The following is an 18,349-nucleotide window of genomic DNA, read 5'->3' as shown; positions in this document are numbered from 1 at the left end:
AGCAAACTCCGTCAGAGGTATCTGGCCGCACCGACCAGGAGTCGAACTCACCACCTCTGACATGCCAAGCGCAACCACTACCAGCTATGCCAAAGAAAACCTAGCTATTCGTTGACGCGGGTGGCGCATTACATACCTGAGGAGTGAGTTTCACCAGCTACAGTTGCATGCATGCAAACTCCTCACCTCACAGCTAAACAGGGGCTGGTTAAAATAACATGATAATGTTTAGAAGAGCACAGATTCTACATTGATTTAGCCTCTTAATTTTGCTCTCAAAGTGCACTAGATTGATGCGTTTAACTTTAAATTGTAAGAGAGTCCCAGGACTCCCCTACAGGGTCGGAGATTCGCCTTATCGTTCTCACTTTTGTTACCTCAATATATATATATTGCACTTCAGTAGGCCTATATATATTGAAGCTGCAATAAACATTGCACATATATATATATATATATATATATATATATATATATATATACACAGTAAATATAGATAGATAAATATACATATATATTACACAAAATAACGAATGGAGTTGGAATCATTTGCTGACAGCTTGGTCCCCCCAGTTAAAAAATTCCACCTGCTCCCCTGCTTCCCAAGAAACCAGACACCCTACAGGCATAGCTGATGTTTTTCTATGAGAATATCCCTGTGAATTTCCACACTCATGTTTTCATTTGCTCGAACCTTTTCACCAAAGACAGTTTTCAATGATAACCTTGCACAAATTAAAGAAGGATTTGCTAAGCCCCTGTTGCTGTTCAGACCATATGCTCATCACAAGCTGTAAGTATGATTTTGTCGCTAACAGTTAGCCTATTAGCAATGCTAATGTTTCCTGTCTCCTGCATAGGTAGAATGCAAAATACGTTTCTAAACACATCAACATACCTTACTTAGCAAATGACTCTAGCTAGACTAGCTGTAGTTGGCATTAGAAGGGAAGCTTCTGAAAAAATAGCCAGAAAACAAATAGCAGTCTAGCCTATTGCTAACGTCTGTCTAGATGATCTATTCCAAAGAACTGGAGAAAGGCAGCCCTTACGAAAAAGAAGCATACTTTAAGTTTAATTTGTGAGTATACTTAAGTATAAAAATCATACTATTATCATGGTACTTAAAGTTTACTAGCAGTGTACCTACTTTTTAGGTCATTTAGTACACTTTAAAGTACACTTATAGTTGTATTTGAGGTTTACTTTTGATACTGTAAAGCAGCCTGTGTACTGCACTTTTAGTTTATGAAGTATACTTCCTAGAGTACTTCAAAATATACCTTTGAATACTGTAAAGTAACCTGTGTAGAACACTTTCAGTACATGAAGTATACTTCCTAAAGTACCTCAAAGTATACTTCGGAATACTTTCAAGCAGACTTTCAATTAGTGTAAGTAAAAAACGTAATAAATGTCCATTTACTGTGAATTACTAATATATTAAAATGTTTAGGGGCTCCTCTACAGTGCCGATCTTGCGACACTTGACGAGTACAGGGGCCCTTGCCATGGGACACTGCAGGTTATTAGCTGAAAGAAGCTAATTACTATGTATGCACTCATGTAGTAGAAATACAGCTCTTCTGATCAAACGTAACAGTCATTTGATTATGGTTACAATGCAGCACAACCAGCACAACAATGACAATTACCACGCAACAAAACATTACATTCTAAGCAGACACATTTAAAAATTGAAATTCATTTGTATTTCAAACAAACGGCAAATTATCAGCCAATTTTAACACTATTTACCGCCTTGCATCATGGGAATTGACCAGCCAATGAGCCACTATTACGCCCCAACCCTAGTGGCCCTATGGGGCTAACAAACATTCCGCCACTGACCCAAAACGACTTGAAACATCTTTAAAGGTACCAAATCCATGGGATTTATTAATACAACATAATTTAACAACAAACTCCCAGGCTAAGAGGCAGCAAGACCACAGCAGTCCCCAAGCTAGAAGCCTCCCTCTGGCAGCAGGGAATTGAAGTCTTTATCTGCTGCTTGATCACCTGGCCAGGTGCATCTCTTCTGGCAATCATGGGGGACACAACCTGGGCGGAGCTACAGAAAAGGGAAGGAAAATGACAAACAAAGAACACAACACATGTGGCCGTAATCTTAATTTTTCCCCTGCATTTAAATGCATAATAAAACCCTTGCGCCAGCTTCTTTCCCAAGTAGCTTTTTTCCATTAATACTTCAATTGATAATTATTAGAATTAGAGTGTAGGGCTTCAAAATGTTTGGCAGTAATTAAGTTTGCAGCTTCAGTAACAAAAAAGATTCAATGTGCAATGCATAATAGATTTTCCTAGACATGAATAATTACAATATACAATATGGATCTAAAATATTTTACCCGTAATGTACTTTTTTGACTGTTTTTGCTGTATAAAAGCAGAAAATGTACATCATACTCCAGAAGAAATGTATACCATTTTCGTTTTCGGAGCATACTTCTTAAAAGTAGCTATATCAAAAGTGAACTATTTTCAAAGCAAACTTAAAAGTATATCAAAAGTGAACTATTTTCTAAGTATACTTCTTAAAAGTATATAAAAAGTGAACTAAAAGTGTACTATCCATATTTAAGTATACTAATAGTACATTTTAATATACTTCTTTTTTGTAAGGGAGGTGCTAGATACAGATACGTTAGCATTGCTAATAACTGTTACCGACAAAATCATACTACACCTCTTTTCAGCAACAGCTTCATAGCAAATCCTGCTTTACATTATCCCAGGTTTTCAAAACCGTCCATGGTGAAATGGTTGGCACAAATGTGTCGAGGGTTGAACTGCACGGAGATCTTCCACGCTACAGTAGAGACAAACATCAGCCATTCTCGTCTAGTCAATGTTAACCAGACTGTAGCTCATCTGCTTTTTATTAACGGTGATTTGCAAGGAATGCAAAAACAGCTAGATAGCGAACACCTAGACTGTAGGCATGTAAACTAGCTTGCTAACAAGAGCATAGAGTTGTGTCAACCAAGACAGCCCTACAACATCCAGAGCCTTAAGGAACTCCGGGCGGACCTCATCCACCCCAGGGGCCCTGCCACCGCGGAGCTTTTCAACCACCTCGGCGACCTCAGCCCCAGAGATAGAAGGGCCCCCCCCCTCGATGTCCCCAGACTCTGCCACCACGTCGGAAAGTGGCTGGTGGAATTAAGGAGGTCTTCGAAGTATTCCTTCCACTATTCTAGGACGTCCCCTGTCGAGGTCAGCAGCGCACCATCCCCACCGTATACAGTGTTGAAAGAGCATTGCTTCCCCCTCATGAGTCGCCAGATGGTCGTCCAGAACCTTTTTGAAGCCGTTCGGAAGTCATTCTCCATGGCCTCGCTGAACTCCTCCCATGCCCGGGTTTTTGCCTCCGCGACTGCCAAAGCCGCGTTCCGCTTGGCCTGCCGGTACACATCAGCTGCCTCTGGAGTCCTACCAGCCAATAAAGTCCGATAGGCCTCCTTCTTCAGCTTGACGGCATCCCTCACCTCCGGAGTCCACCACCGGGTTTGAGGGTTACCGCCGCGACATGCACCGACCGCCTTGCGGCCGCAGCTCCGGTCAGCTGCTTCAATAATGGAGGCCCGGAACATGGCCCATTCGGACTCAATGTCCCATCCCCCCGCCCCGAGACATGATCGAAGCTCTCCCGGAGGTGGGAGTTGAAGCTCTTTCTGACAGAGGGTTCTGCCAGCTAAATCTACCAAGTAAATGTACCAACTAAATCTAGCCGGAATCTCTCTACATTGTGCACCAGCTCAGGCTCCTTTCCTGCCAGCGAGGTGACGTTCCACGTCCCTCGAGCTAGCTTCTGCAGCCAAGGACCGGACTGCCTTCCGTCTCACACTTCCGTCTCACACTTCGGCCGCCGCCCGTCTAACACTGCACCCGACCCCCATGACCCCTCCTCCGGATGGTGAGTCCACTGGAAGAGAGTCCCACGTTGTCTCTTTGGGCTGTGCCTGATCGGGCCCCATGGGAAAAGGCCCGGCCACCAGGCGCTCGCCATCGAGCCCCACCCCCGGGCCTGGCTCCAGGGGGGGGGGCCCCGGTGACCCGCTTCTGGGCAGGGGCAACTGAGAACCATTGTTGTTTTTCTTCATGGTAGGTTTTTGATCCACGCTTTGTCTGGTCCTTCGCCTGGAACCTGTTTGCCTTGGGTGACCCTACCCGGGGCATAAAGCCCCCGACAACATAGCTTCCAGGATCACTCGGACACGCAAACCCCTCCACCGCGGTAAGGTGGTGACTCAGGGAGGGGTAAATACAAATCCTTTTTTTCGAAACGTCGGTTTGATAATGGCATTGTATTGGTTATTTGATGAAGATGGTTTACTTTAAACTTATGAAGAGTTTCTGGCACATTATAAGATTCCTGTAACACCAGGGGACTATGCTAGAGTTTTTGGTGCAATATCTTCGAAAGTGTGTATGTTGTTTAGACAGGGGAAAAGAATACACATTCAACACTGGTCCCCACCCACTATTGTAAACTCTTATGTAGGTAATATTTGTTTCTCTTTTAACTCACATAATAAATCCATAAAAGAGTTACTTAAAAGGGACTCTGTATCTTTGCCTTATATTTATTTGTAACAGAGTTGTTTAACAAACAATATTATTTGTCTTATATCTACTTAGTATTTAATTACGAACAAAGTTAAGGAGGTATCCTTTCAAATTATACACAGGATTTACCCAGTGAAACATGATTTTCTTACATTTAAAAGTGACATTGATTATAGTTGTACCTTTTGTGACAGTCACTCTGAAACTGTGGTTCATTTGTTTTGGCACTGCCCGTTTGTGAAAACATTTTGGCAGAATGTTTGTGATTTTAATTCAGTAAATATTGATGACCTATTTCTTTTGATGTGGAAGCACTTAGTATTCTACCTTTTAGAGGACTGTAGAGACAATGTTGATCGGGTTTATTTGATACATTTTACAATATTAATGGCAAAATTCTATATTCACAAATGTAAGTTTTCATTGTAAAAAGCCTTGTTTTATTTCACTTACAAAGAAATTGAGCAATATTTTGTTTCAATATGATTCTCAATTAAGCAAAAAGAAGTGAAAACCTTGAGGGCCTGTAAACTTTTCAATATTTTTGTTTAATTCTACATCAAGCACCCCGTAGTGTACGATTGCTATTACATCTTTGTTATTTGTGTATTCGAAGATATGTAATAATTTTGTGTTAGTAAAAATACAATTTAAATTAAAAACATCTACAAGGAGCAGCTGTGGACACAGATGCAACTTGGGTGATCCCTCAGTAAACCTGTCAATTCGCAGACTTGATAATATTTTTAAATTATATACATTAAAATAATAAATGTGAAAAAAATATATAATTGCTGGAACAAGGCTAGCCACTGTTATCTGCAAGACCGGACAAGCCGGAACTGGAAACATTGCGCTGTCCGTTTTGCGCTCTTGCTTGCCTCACTGCCCACAGAGCACTTTTCATAGAAATGAATGGGGACGCCATCTTGAAAGAGCAGGCTTGCTGTGTCTACTGTATAAGTCTATGGGTGCACTTGACTTTCTCTACTTGACTTTTTTAGCTATATTACCCACAATGACATTTGTCTGTAATACATGAAGAAGAACAATAGCATGAAGAAGAACAATAGCAGAACAAGCCCGTGTCCTCACACACACGCCCTTCAGTGAGGCAGAGGTACTGGCTGCCTCCCCTCCTGCTTTTTAACTGCGGCGTTATGTCAGATCAGCAAAACTAATATGATATACACATAATAAAATACAAGACCTAGACTATGGAATGTGACGACATATAATAAAAGTGTGTACAAACATTACACTGGTGACATACAGAGAGATCAATTGCACGTGCTCAAGTTGAGCAAAGAAAAGGGCAGCTCAACCGAGTGTGTGAAGGAATTGCGCAATCCGAGAGCGGGATCCGCTCGTTGCTCCCTCATTTCACGTCTTTCCAGCGATACTGACTATAAAAATCATTCAATAATTACATGTCTATCACAGATCAGTGGGCAAATATGTATTTATTTATTTGTAATCCTTATTAGTTTTTTACATTTAATGTAAAAGGCACTTGACCGGTATATATTGTAGGGGGTGGGGGGAAAATCGAATCCACATTGAATCGTGATTCAGTCTTCTAGGATTCAGATCGATACACTTTTTTATTGTTTTTTTATTCTTCTACGTTTCATTTGTATTTTTGTACGACAAAAACACTTGTCTATCAGTCAAATACAAACAAGTAACACTAAACAACAAACTGGAATCAAATGTAAGCATACATTAAAAATCAAAAAAATGAATTTCGACCCCATTTTTCATTGAACCCATGAATCGATTCGAATCATGAGGTACCAAAAGATTCCCACCCCTACACTCACAGAAGTCATTGTCTCAAAATGTATTCATTAGAATTCCGTAGAATTAGCATAATTCTATTAATTCTAAAATATATTAAACATAATCAATTAAAACATACTATAATGTTTTAAATATGGTTAACTGTGAAACAAGCAAGATTCAAGTGGTTAAAACTTATGAGATTTGTTTACATTCAATATTCGGGAAGTGAAATCGTTTTGAGGTGGAAATGACGTCAGATTTCGCGCTTTCCCAACGGTTTTTCTTTCCACCATTTCAACTCAGCCCTGCCTGCCGGGATCGTGACTTTTGCTCTGTAACGGTAAGATATCTGCTTGTAATCCATGTACTTACTTATGTTTTACTTGTGCAGTTAATACTGTACCTCATATTTGAACAATGAAATCCAGTAAATCCGTCATGATACCAAACATTTTTGTCTAGTTTGATAGCTAGCTCTAAGTCTCACATGGTCGATGCTAGAACCTTAGGGTAGGGTGGCTAATTTGTGGCTGGCGTCAGTAAAATAGGAACATAGAGTACAGTATGTTGCCTGAGCTAGAGACTCGTAGCAAGTACTGTTCAAATTATATATACATATGTGTAGGTTTTCCCGGCTCCAAATTTAGGATTAGCTATTAGTAGGGAGGACAGACCAAAAATCAGTTTTCTCATAAATCCAGTTTTTAGGCGTGATTTTAGGTAATTTTTTGAAACGTTCCACCGCTTTAAGCCTTGAGTTTTGTGGCACCGAGAAGCTGTGAAGCTCCCTTTAAGAACGCCATTGTTCTACGTCACAGAGCTCTGCTTCCAGCCAGGGCGGGAAATATGACTTACATTTGTCATTTAGCAGATGCTCTTATCAGATTTTCTGCTCTTATCCAGACTTACATTCTTTGTACATTGCGAGCTAATGCGGTGTCCAGTACTTCGCTATAAATAATTATGTTAAATCGAGACCACAAATATGCAAATGTTTGTCACGTTTAGCACTACTGCTGTAATGTAAAATTTTGGCCACTTGGGGGTGTATTTAACGTTGAACAGGGTGTTTGTGTGTGCTTGTTGTGACATTGCCCATTATTTTCAAATACTTTGATTTGAACACGTCTGTTTGTTTATGATTGACAAAAAGTATACACTAATCGTATTATAAATAATATACTTTATTTATAGGGATATGAAACCTATGGTCCAAAATGTAGTCATTGCCTGTTAAAAAAACCTACAGGTTGATAGCTCTCAGAGGACAATTGGGCACCTCTGCATCAATGGTGAAGGTTCAGGGGAGCAACTTTTATCTATTACTTCTATACTAACTGTGACAGTTTGTCTTAACAGGGAGTCACCCCATTACAGGGCCCCCTGTCTCATATCACCAAACTGTACTTCTTCTAATCCTACCTGTATCTACTTTTATAGACATTGTCTGTTTTAATATCGCAAAGCCAAGTCTGTCCGTGCCGCACAGGCCCACTTGATCAGACAACCCAATGCTAAAACCAAACAAATACTACTACTACTTACCCAATGCAGCTATCAGATATTATGGCAGACCATTTGGCTTAACAGGGAGTCACCCCCTTCTGTCTCATATCTCAAAATGGTCCATTATGAATATCCTCAAGCTACCACAAAGCCTAAATATTTTAAGAAATGATAACCAATTTTATTTTGAACTGAAATACTCACGATTAGGGCCTACTTAAAAAAAGCTAACATAAACATTGTATTGTTGGCTTAACCGGTGAAGACCTCACCCTTTGTAACGAGTGGTGCGAACGCAGGGTTGGACCAAGTGTTGATTATTAAACAGAGTCAGGGTACAGGACAGACTACACAACATAACGCTAGACCAAGTTAGCCGGTGACAATGCTATACAATGGTTGTTGTTGCTTGCTTTCCAGTCAACTTCGAAAGATGCTCCCAGCCAGGCTGCAGAGACCATCGATATATCTATGGCAGAGACGAGCAGCAGTAGCCACGATGCTAGCCAAGAGGAAGCTAGTTAGAGCAAAGCTGACACTGAGAAAGTGCATGTTCTGCATTGCTCATTGCTCTGAGGATATTCTGCACTTTACCATAACCACTTAACTGTGGCAGGAGGAGAAAGGTCCTTAAGTAAACTCAAAATCATAAAAATTACTTGTGCTCCACAATGAGCCAGGAGAGGCTCAATCACAATACTTGCCATTGCGTGTGAAATGGCTAAACAAGTTGACTTCAAATACATTGTAAAAGACTGCATCCAGAAAGACAAGGAAGATAGCTGTATAATAGGCAATGATGAAGACAGATAAATTGCATTTTATACTAGAAAATGTGGTGTGAGTGTAACAGATCTCGGTGTGTCAAATTGTTATTTTTATGTGTGTGTGTGTCTGGCCCGGCGCCACACAAGTTGTTAAGGCCTCTCAGTTATATTTATTAAACTTTATGTTTAAGTTTTATGTATAAAGATGTATTTGTTTTTCTATAATGTAGCTCCCATCACTGAGTAAGTCTCTCTCAGTTAACATATGTTTTATGTAGAGAGAGAGAGAGCACACACGTACATGCGTTAATAAGTAGCCTAAAGACCTATTAGGGGGGCCCATTCACTGAACCTTTTCAGGGGCCCAGCCATTTCCATGGTTTAAATGCCAGTAGGCCTACAGTGTTTGGTCATTTAAATTCTCTCTCTGTTTTGAGCTCTGCATTTACCTGCTCGAACACTTGCAAATTCCCTTTACATCCAACTTCAAGGTGATGCCAGTAGGCCTACAGTGTTTGGTCATTTAAATTCTCTCTCTGTTTTGAGCTCTGCATTTACCTGCTCGAACACTTGCAAATTCCCTTTACATCCAACTTCAAGGTGATATATGTGCAGTAGCTCAAACACCACACCGAGACACGATTCTTTATCACTAACTCTGACTAAATGATTGAATCGTTTCATCAGTTTACTTACAGCAGGATGTACTCTGTTCCATATTTTATCATCAAAGTAATGTTCGTGGAGTTTAAAGTTATTTGTAATTATATTAAACGTTACAAGGTGCACTGGCATTTAAAATACTAGGTTACGCTACGCGTGATAATGTCGATCATGATCCCATTTGTTAAGGTTTCTAATGGTAATTTACCACAAAATGATACCTAAACTTGTAAGCGCAAGTGGCTATGTGTTGCTCCCCCTCACCTATGAATGCAATTTCAGTAGTTCTTGTTTTTTTTTCTGCCATAGAATTTATTTTCCATTGATTGCCAGAAAGAAAGAATATTCGCGCTTTTTTAAAAATAGTTTTGCATTTCCTGACAGACAAAAAAGGTAATGATTGGTTCCGATTTGTGCTACGTGACAACAGCATTTGCATATCGCAACCATGAATCATTTCGGTAGAAACATGTATTTAAAAAGTCACCAAGAGAGTGGGTTTTATATTACCAACGTTTGTTTTTTGATCTGCACACTGTAAATATACATGTAAAGTGTCTAAAATATATACGTTTTAAACCAGTAACCATGACCGATACTTGCATCCACATACGGGTATATATAATACGGCTAGTAGCACAATGTATGATGTGAATCAGTTGATTGAGCATTGGAAGCAGGCTAGCATGAATCAAGCGCGGGAGTTACAGAGGCTCAAAACGTCTGACGTCACAGGTTTCTGAAAGACTCATTCAGGGAGCCTAAACATAAAATGTATGTCTTTCGATTTTCTTTAAAATTTGACTGATGACGTCTTTATACGAAACCTAGCATTTCAGGAAGTGTCAATGTTGTGCCGACATGCTGAAAAAAGTTACATGGGAAAAACCAACCTTTTTCTCAATAGAACGTTCAGATTTCAATGCATTCCTATGGGATTTTCATCAACATGACTTCAACTTGATTTTTCTCAAAATGTATATGTTTTAAAATTGACTAAACATACCTTATTTTGAAGAAAACAACCTAAACTTTCGTTTAAGATATGTCTCCCGGTTGTGCCGACCTTCTATGAAAGGTAGCCAAAGCCACAAAAACTATAAACATTATTTTCATATACTTTCTCAATGTGCATTGCAACCAACATTTGATAGCATTAAGGGGTAAGTGTCTACATGTTAACTGGCATGTTTGTTTTTAATATCTCGCTAGTAGTCGCTAGTTATAGAGCTAAGAAAAGGACGTGGACCTTAAAATTCCGGTGCCAGAATTCTCAGTGGCGTTCTTAGCTACATTCAGGCTAACTTAGCATTCGATTCAATGCGTTTGCTACCGGCGTTCCACAGTATTTGACAGTTGGTTAGCCTTGGCCAAAAATTAGCCTTGGTTAGCCTTGGCCTACTATTAGCTAACTCAGCTGTTGGTCAGGCGAATGCAAATGCTATTTTTATAGCTAAGCATTAACATGGGAGTGAACTAGTGTTGCACAGTAAACCTGTACTAAAAAGACACTTGCATAGCTTCAGTGTTCTTGTGCATACATAGGAGATAATCACTGCAAAACAGCTGCAGTTCCTGTGCAGACAGGAGAACCTTGCAGAACACCATCTCTGTAACACTCCATCCAGTCCAGAACCCGGGGTCCTGAAGTCTCGACTTTTACGATACTCAAACGATGCGATGTTAATATACCTCTCTGATCTAACGAGTCTGGCTAGCTGTCGTGACCTCTCAGGTGGGCTTTGGCTACGATGGAGAGCTGGAGAGATGGTTGTTCTGCTCGGTTCTCCTGTCTGCCTAGGAACTGCATCTCTTTTGCAGTGATTGTTAAGGAGCCTAATGAAGAATCATGGTCAAAATTATGTTGGCCCATGCTACACCCCTTCACCAATTTTCATACAAATCGGTCTGGGAGTTTTTTTCATGTGTTCATACACATACAGACCAACATTCAAACACACACAGGAGAGAAAACACCTTCCAACCTGCAGTGGTTTTGCCTGGGTAGGACCTCAAACAGTGGATTTATTTATGTTTTTTTGTCTTATCCTTGCTAAAGGTAGAAATGATTACCCTGTTGGATTGTTTACAAGCCAAGTGACAAAATGCTGAACCTATCATTAAAGAATTGCATTGTATTTAATTTTCACCAGGAAATGGCTGAGACGATTTCCTCTGTGCCATAGATGGAACGTCAGTGGGGATCTATGTCGTGAAAGACACTGCCAGCAGTACATCAGAACCCTCTGATGTCAGGATAGTCTTCGAGGGTGTGATGGTGCTTCAAGATCTTGTGAGTGCATTGCTTCTGCAATGTTGTTTGGGCTGTTTTATGCCTTGAACATAGCCTGGATGCCAGCCGAACTTAGCCCCGCCCACATAAAAATTTGGTCGGGAAGTTGGATCTGGGGTCACTTGGTTGGGGAAAAACTATGTCCGAACAAGAGCTGTTCGGACCAATCAATTGTCAGGGCGGGTTTCATACGATGATGGACAGATGATCAACAGAAACGAAATCAACCACACGTCACCAAAGAGCGCTTGGGTTGAATTTGTTTTCAACAAACAACATACTACGTTGCTCTGATTGGTTGTAGATCTATCCAATTGAGTGGAGAGGCAATTTTTTCAGAGTTCGGTTGAAACACGCCCCATACTCACAGCCCAATGGAGCAGTATCAGACTCATTATCTGACTAGAATTATGAGTTTGACAATGTCAGGCTACCTTGAACATGCACTACCCTACAAAGCTCCGCTACACATTAAAGACATTTCAAAAATAATCATGGAGTTGGATGCGAGTGAACTGTCAAGAAAGTCTCATAGCTGGAAAACAAAGCTATGCCAGTGAAGAGACATTATCGTTCTCCCCCTCACCCCCTCTCTCCCTTGTGTTCCAGTATGAGTAGAGAACATGGTACATTGTAGACTCTACATTCCAGGACTGAGTGGTGTTGCAGCCTGGTTTTGTTACAACCAATACAGTTTTTTTTTTTTTGTAATCACAGTACAGCTATACAATTAGAATTGTACTATTCCATGTGTGTATGTATGGAGTGAACTAGTGTTGCACAGTAAACCTGTACTAAAAAGAGACTCCTACATAGTTTCAGTGTTCCTGTGCAGACAGGAGAACCTAGCAGAACACCATCTCTGTAGCACTCCATCCAGTCCAGAACCCGGGGCCCTGCAGTCTCGACTTTTACGATACTCAAACGATGCGATGTTAATATACCTCTCTTATCTGACTAGTCTGACTAGCTGTCGTGACCTCTCAGTTGGGCTTTGGCTACAATGGAGAGATGGTTGTTCTGCTAAGTTCTCCTGTCTGCACAGGAACTGCAGCTCTTTTGCAGTGATGTTAAGGAGCCTAATGACGAATCATGGTCATAATTATGTTGGCCCATGCTACAGCCCTTCACCATATATATATATATATATATATATATATATATGTAGACACATTGTTAAAAAATCTTGGCACATTGTTTTTTTTATGTATTTATGATTTTTTTTTAATTGACTTTCTTATGTCTTTAGCAACAGGTCTCATTAGATTTTAATTTCTTCATCAAAAAATGACTTGAGTAGTGCAATACATTTACATTTAGCAGACACTTTTCTCCAGAGTGACTTACAGAAAGTACAGGGACATTCCCCCGAGGCAAGTAGGGTGAAGTGCCTTGCCCAAGTACACAGTCATTTTCCACAGCCGGGAATCAAACCGGCAACCTTCTGATTAATAGTCCGCTTCCCTAACCGCTCAGCCATCTGCCCCCCAATACTCAACTCTCTCTTTCTATTGGCTTCAGATTCCCACAGTGAAGACATGTTTTTATGTATTTTATGGTTTTCTTCCTTCTTTATAGTACCATACCATTAGTAGAATAGAATATCTTTATAGTCATTGTACAAAAAATTTTACTTTGAAAAAATATTCTATTCTATAGTACTAATGGTATTTGAGCAGCCAACAGTTATGTAGCGTACTAGGGAGAGTGCGTCAGATGTTATCTCTGGCCTTGACCACACGCCAAACAACCATCAATGCCCAGAACATCAGTTGGGGTAAAGATGCATACAAATATGTTAAGCCTGAGAATATATATCACTGTTATAAGTTATAGCATTTTGTGTGTCCTAAATGCTTTTACAGCAGGCTGTATATCGTAAGCCTGTAAACTCAATAGGTTGGAATGGACCTGGGTTTTCCTTTATATTGTAGTGTTTGGTTTAGAAAAGGATAGCTCTAGCAATATTTATGTTTATATGTGTACTTGTGCAGTGTTTCCTCCCTTTTTTTTAGCAGTTGGGGCAGGTCTGTCCGAACCCCCCACCCCCGCCCAAAACAAAGTTCTAACCCAAGAATTTGGTTCATTAATCCATTCTGTAGAATGCGTTGTCTTAAGGTTATTGAATATGTGACTTTCTGGTAAAGATTGCAATTATTCAAAATGTTTGTTCTGCAAGCTGAAGCAAACGTCCAAAGTATGTATTGACTTTGTGCTGTTTAAATAATGAATAAATGTAAATAAAAAAGTATTTGCTTTTCATACCAATTTTGAATGTTTTTTGTAGCAACCAAAACTGCGTTTTTACTGTAAATGTCACAGTTCACTTTTAATTATACTGTTAACAGAAGAACATTTCCACCATATTTTTTACAGTAGATTTCAGGCAACCACAGCTGCCAGTTTTTTACCTATATTTTATGGGATTTAACATCCCTAGGGTATTTATAAAAAGTACATGCATTTTATCCATTTTGAATAAATAGGGTTTATCCTGTAAACCTGCCTATAATGCATTTCAAACAAATAGTCTTTATGAACATAAACTTGCTTTTATGCATTTCAAACTAATACGTTTTATTACATTGACCAATACAAATCATATTAAGTTTATTAGTTTGTTTAAATTCAAACTTATGTAATGTAAATGAATGGAAATTCTATATGCAATTCAATTACATAAATCTAAAAGATCAGGCTTAAATATTTCTGTGAGTGTAATATATTGTCTGAGTCTGACAATATATACCAGCTTGCTGAAATGCAAATGTCAATGTTTTATAGAGGTTTAAAGGATATGAGCTTACTCTGGAAATGGACCATTAGTTGTCCTGCAAATGTGTCTGTGTCTTAAAGAAACTAAATTTAAGTTTCTTGAAAAGGTTGCAAGAATTTGACACGCCAACAAATTTGATTAGAATTGTAGAAACTGATTGTTCAAATGCACGATGTTGAGCCTTGGTTACCCCCAATCTACAATCCAAGCTGTCACTGTTATTAAAGCATCAAGATCTTTATGTCAGACTCCCTATGCCTGACATTAACACACCAAAATGATGAAAACATGTAACCAAAGGAAGATACTTTCGGGACACATGAGAGAACACACTAACTGCGCGCGCCTCTTCCCCTTTTTTCCGTTACCCAGCACCCGACATCCACGTCTACAGAAGGCGTGGAGAAGATCTCGTTTGAACGCTGGGAGACGCGCTTCGTTCGAGGGGGAAGATGGAGAAATGGCTAACGCAATGTACCAAATGTAAAGACGAAGGAATCAAGGAACATTATCATTTATAACTCAAATGTTGCTTTACAATCGATAGGAACCTATTTCTAGATACAAGGTACGTGTGAACATATTTTTATATATTGATATATTGAAACAATTATTGGCTGGGTATTTGGTTGACAGTCGAAATAGCAAGACCCCTATTCTCGCACTGTTATTGCTTTAAATGAAGTAAACAACGAGAAACGAAAGATGCTGAATAATGCGTTTTTGTTATCCCCTATGAATTGTACGCTGCCTAGACTACATTTTTGCGTATTTGTTAAGCTGTAAGTGACTACCTTTTGTCGGTGTAAGTTCTTAGCTCTTTTTATGGCATTTCATATTACGTTTGGTGAGAAATAATTGTGTAATTTATACGGTATAAATTATGCTATACAGAGATAGAACCAATATGAAATAAATATGCACACATTAGGATTCAGTTCATGTTCCAAGACCACAAGACGCAGGAAAACGTTTACTATATATTTAGGAGAATAGGCTACTGCTTATAGCAGCTTCCAGGTTTTAACGATTTCATTTTCATGTAGCCTGATAGTTTGTTCATTGTTTTTATCCAGGCATTTATAATTGATGCAATTATGTATCAATGTGACTAACATTAACTAACTAAATGTAAATGAGTATCATTTGAGAGAAAGGGAGAGAGGATATATAAGTGGATAGGCCTACATAGACAGAGATGTACATATATAAATAGAAAGACACAGAGAGAGAGAGACAGAGAGAGCAAGGAAGATAGAGAGAGATGAGAGAGGAGCAACATGTTTCTGCCCCCTTGTGGCTTTGGTTATACTATGGTGCTGACATAATTCAGCTTGTCTGGCACTGGCCCACCACTGTGGGTTGACAGACACCATACTGTGAAATGTAACTATGTGAGGAGGTTGTGCTCAAGCGCTGCTACATATTACAATGCAGACATTAAAGAAAAACTATTCCAACACCATTTATTCCAAATAATTCTCAACAATTTCATGCAACCCTTCATTGATTGAATACTGTTATGAGTATAAAATATATTATGCTTTAGTTGTATATCTTTACAACATAATTGTGCTACCCAGTGTTACTTATTTTCTAAATGACATTTTACTAGTCAAGTAGGAGATTATTTTTTATCTTTATGGTCTTACAAAGAATTGCAAACCTGACGACTATATATTTCAGAATATTTAAGCAAAGATCATGGCTTGTCCCTCAGGCCTAATAAGTGGAGCACTTCCCCTAAGAGTTGTCATTCTGTGGTTTCCTCTTAGATAATTATATAATCCATCAGACTGAATCAAGTTCACAGTGTTCACTCAGACGCTCACTGTTAACTCAGACGCTCACTGGTTTATCTGTGCTAGCTATATATAGAAATAGCACAACACATGAGTGAGCGGTTGAGAGTTAAAGAGTGTGTGTGTAGGCGGGAGGTGTGTGTGAGAGAAGAGAGAGAGGAAAGGATGCAGAAAGAAAAAAGGGAGAGAGAGGGAGAGGCAGAAAGAGATCACAGAGGCAGTGTTTTATGAATTATGTAAGCATTTTAGCCATCTTTAGGGAATCCTCAGCAAAAATGAGTAAGCAAAATCCCAGAACATCTACTGTTCTTTAACAATATAATTTTTTGTCAGTTATTCGGATCTTAATACAGCCAAATTAAACTGTATAACCCTTAATCATTTTACAGTTTGACATTATCTAATTTCACAGACACCTCTCAACATCTGAAGAAACATGGATTTATCTCCATCCAAGCTGCAATATGGATCCAAAAAGAAAGTCAAGATCCACCCCAACACCGTCACAGTGAAATATGCCACAAATTTTCCCCAGCCCGGAGATGAGGGATATGATGATGCACCCTCATTCGAGGACTTCAGTTCTTTCGCAGAGGAGAGCCCGGGTAAGAAATTGGTGTCTGACCCTAGTCATGGCAGGACTTGTTTTGGCACCATGGAGACCCGGCCAAAGCCACCGGGGGAGCAGAGAGAAAAGGGTGTGGGGGGTCAACTGGCTAGTTTTGGTGAGGCCTCAGTCTTAGCCTCAAGGGTCACCTGGATGGCCCTCTTTGGGGCGGCGGTGGCCCACGGTTGTGTGGCGTTAATAACGCGACTGGCTGCTGATCGCTCCAAAGTGCCCTCCCTCGAGTTGATCTTTATCCGCTCCGTGATCCAAGTGCTGTCTATTGTGGTGGTCTTTTACTATCAGGAAGCCCCCTTTGGCCCCAAGGGCTACCGTCTTCGTCTGTTCTTCTATGGAGTGTGCAACGTCATATCCATTACCTGCGCTTACACCTCCTTCGCAATTGTGCCGCCCAGCAATGGCACCCTCATGTGGCGAGCTTCTACTACTGTCTTCAGTGCCGTTCTGGCCTTTCTGCTGCTGGACGAGCGGTTAGGCTACTCAGACGTGGTGACGGTGGTGGGCAGTGTCTTTGGCCTGTGTCTGGTCATGATCCCCAACGTCGCTGATGAGGAGAAGACCAAGCTGGGCTTCTGGAAAGAGGCCTTCGGCTATACCATGACCGTCATGGCTGGCCTCACCGCCGCCCTCTCCATGATTGTTTACCGGGCCATCAAGGAGCGTGTCAGCATGTGGACGGCACTTTTCACCTTTGGCTGGACGGGAACTGTGTGGGGGGCATCTACCATGTTCGTCATGCAGGAGCCTATCATCCCCCTGGATGGGGAGACCTGGGGGTATCTGATTGGGATCTGTATCTGCTCCACCATGGCATTCCTGGGGGTCTACTATGCCCTGAACAGGTTTCATCCCGCCCTGGTCAGCACTGTGCAACACCTAGAAATTGTGGTGGCCATGTTGCTTCAACTCATTGTGCTGAGGATGGTGCCCTCTGTGTATGACATCCTTGGATGCCTGGTCATCATGATCAGTGTGTTTGCCCTGACGGGCCTCAAGCTCTACAGGGTGAGCCGGGCTGTGCGCCAGGATTACCAGGAGATCCTGGACTCACCTATCAAATAAGCTCTTGGTTTGGTTGGCTGCCTATCTGTCTGTTGGTGTTTACAATGTTTCCCGGTACATGTGCAATTGAAGAATGTTTGGATCTTCACTTATTGATCTTGTAATGTGTTGTGGAGGAGTGCCAATTGTGTTATGTCTTACTATTGCGTGCAAATAAATACAAGAGTTGATGTTCCACAGTGAAACTGTTAGCTTTGCTTTTGTATCTGCAATGATCCAATGTCAAGAGCCTATAAGTAATATCGACATGACATGTTCAGACATTGTTTACTGATAACGTTAATGAATCCATGTTAAATCCTGCATGTCCTATTGCAGACAGTTGTGTCTATTGACATATCTGTCTACTTTGTCATGCAAGGTGTTCTCATCTTTTAAGCTGTAGTTATCTATCAATTTATTCAATCATTAACTTGTCTAAAAAGCTTTCAGGATGAGTTTCATCCAAGACTCATGAAACTAGAAAGCACCTGCCAC

General features: G+C 40.3%; 1 protein-coding gene and 1 long non-coding RNA gene across 2 annotated transcripts; both read left to right on the top strand.

Moving 5' to 3' along the window:
- Positions 1-6,454: 6,454 nt before the first annotated feature.
- On the top strand, positions 6,455-13,669 carry LOC146275276 (uncharacterized). Its single transcript, XR_014766344.1, has 2 exons — positions 6,455-6,718; positions 11,468-13,669. It is a non-coding gene; the product is annotated as an uncharacterized LOC146275276 (long non-coding RNA).
- A 1,096-nt stretch (positions 13,670-14,765) lies between these two features.
- slc35g2b (solute carrier family 35 member G2b) lies at positions 14,766-18,043 on the top strand. Its single transcript, XM_084703328.1, has 2 exons — positions 14,766-14,951; positions 16,598-18,043. The coding sequence occupies exon 2, from the start codon at positions 16,622-16,624 to the stop codon at positions 17,870-17,872; it is 1,251 nt and encodes a 416-aa protein (XP_084559454.1). The 5' UTR covers positions 14,766-14,951; positions 16,598-16,621; the 3' UTR covers positions 17,873-18,043.
- Positions 18,044-18,349: the final 306 nt, after the last annotated feature.

Source organism: Hypomesus nipponensis, chromosome 8 (genome assembly GCF_054491055.1).
Source record: "Hypomesus nipponensis isolate SF chromosome 8, ASM5449105v1, whole genome shotgun sequence".
In the NCBI taxonomy this organism is placed as follows: Eukaryota; Metazoa; Chordata; class Actinopteri; order Osmeriformes; family Osmeridae; genus Hypomesus; species Hypomesus nipponensis.
Note: the sequence above shows the minus strand (reverse complement) of the source record. Positions and strands in the feature narration are given on the sequence as shown.

Coding starts and splice junctions, on each gene's coding strand:
- slc35g2b (XM_084703328.1), top strand. CDS start 16,622: ATGGATTTATCTCCATCCAAGCTGCAATATGGATCCAAAAAGAAAGTC.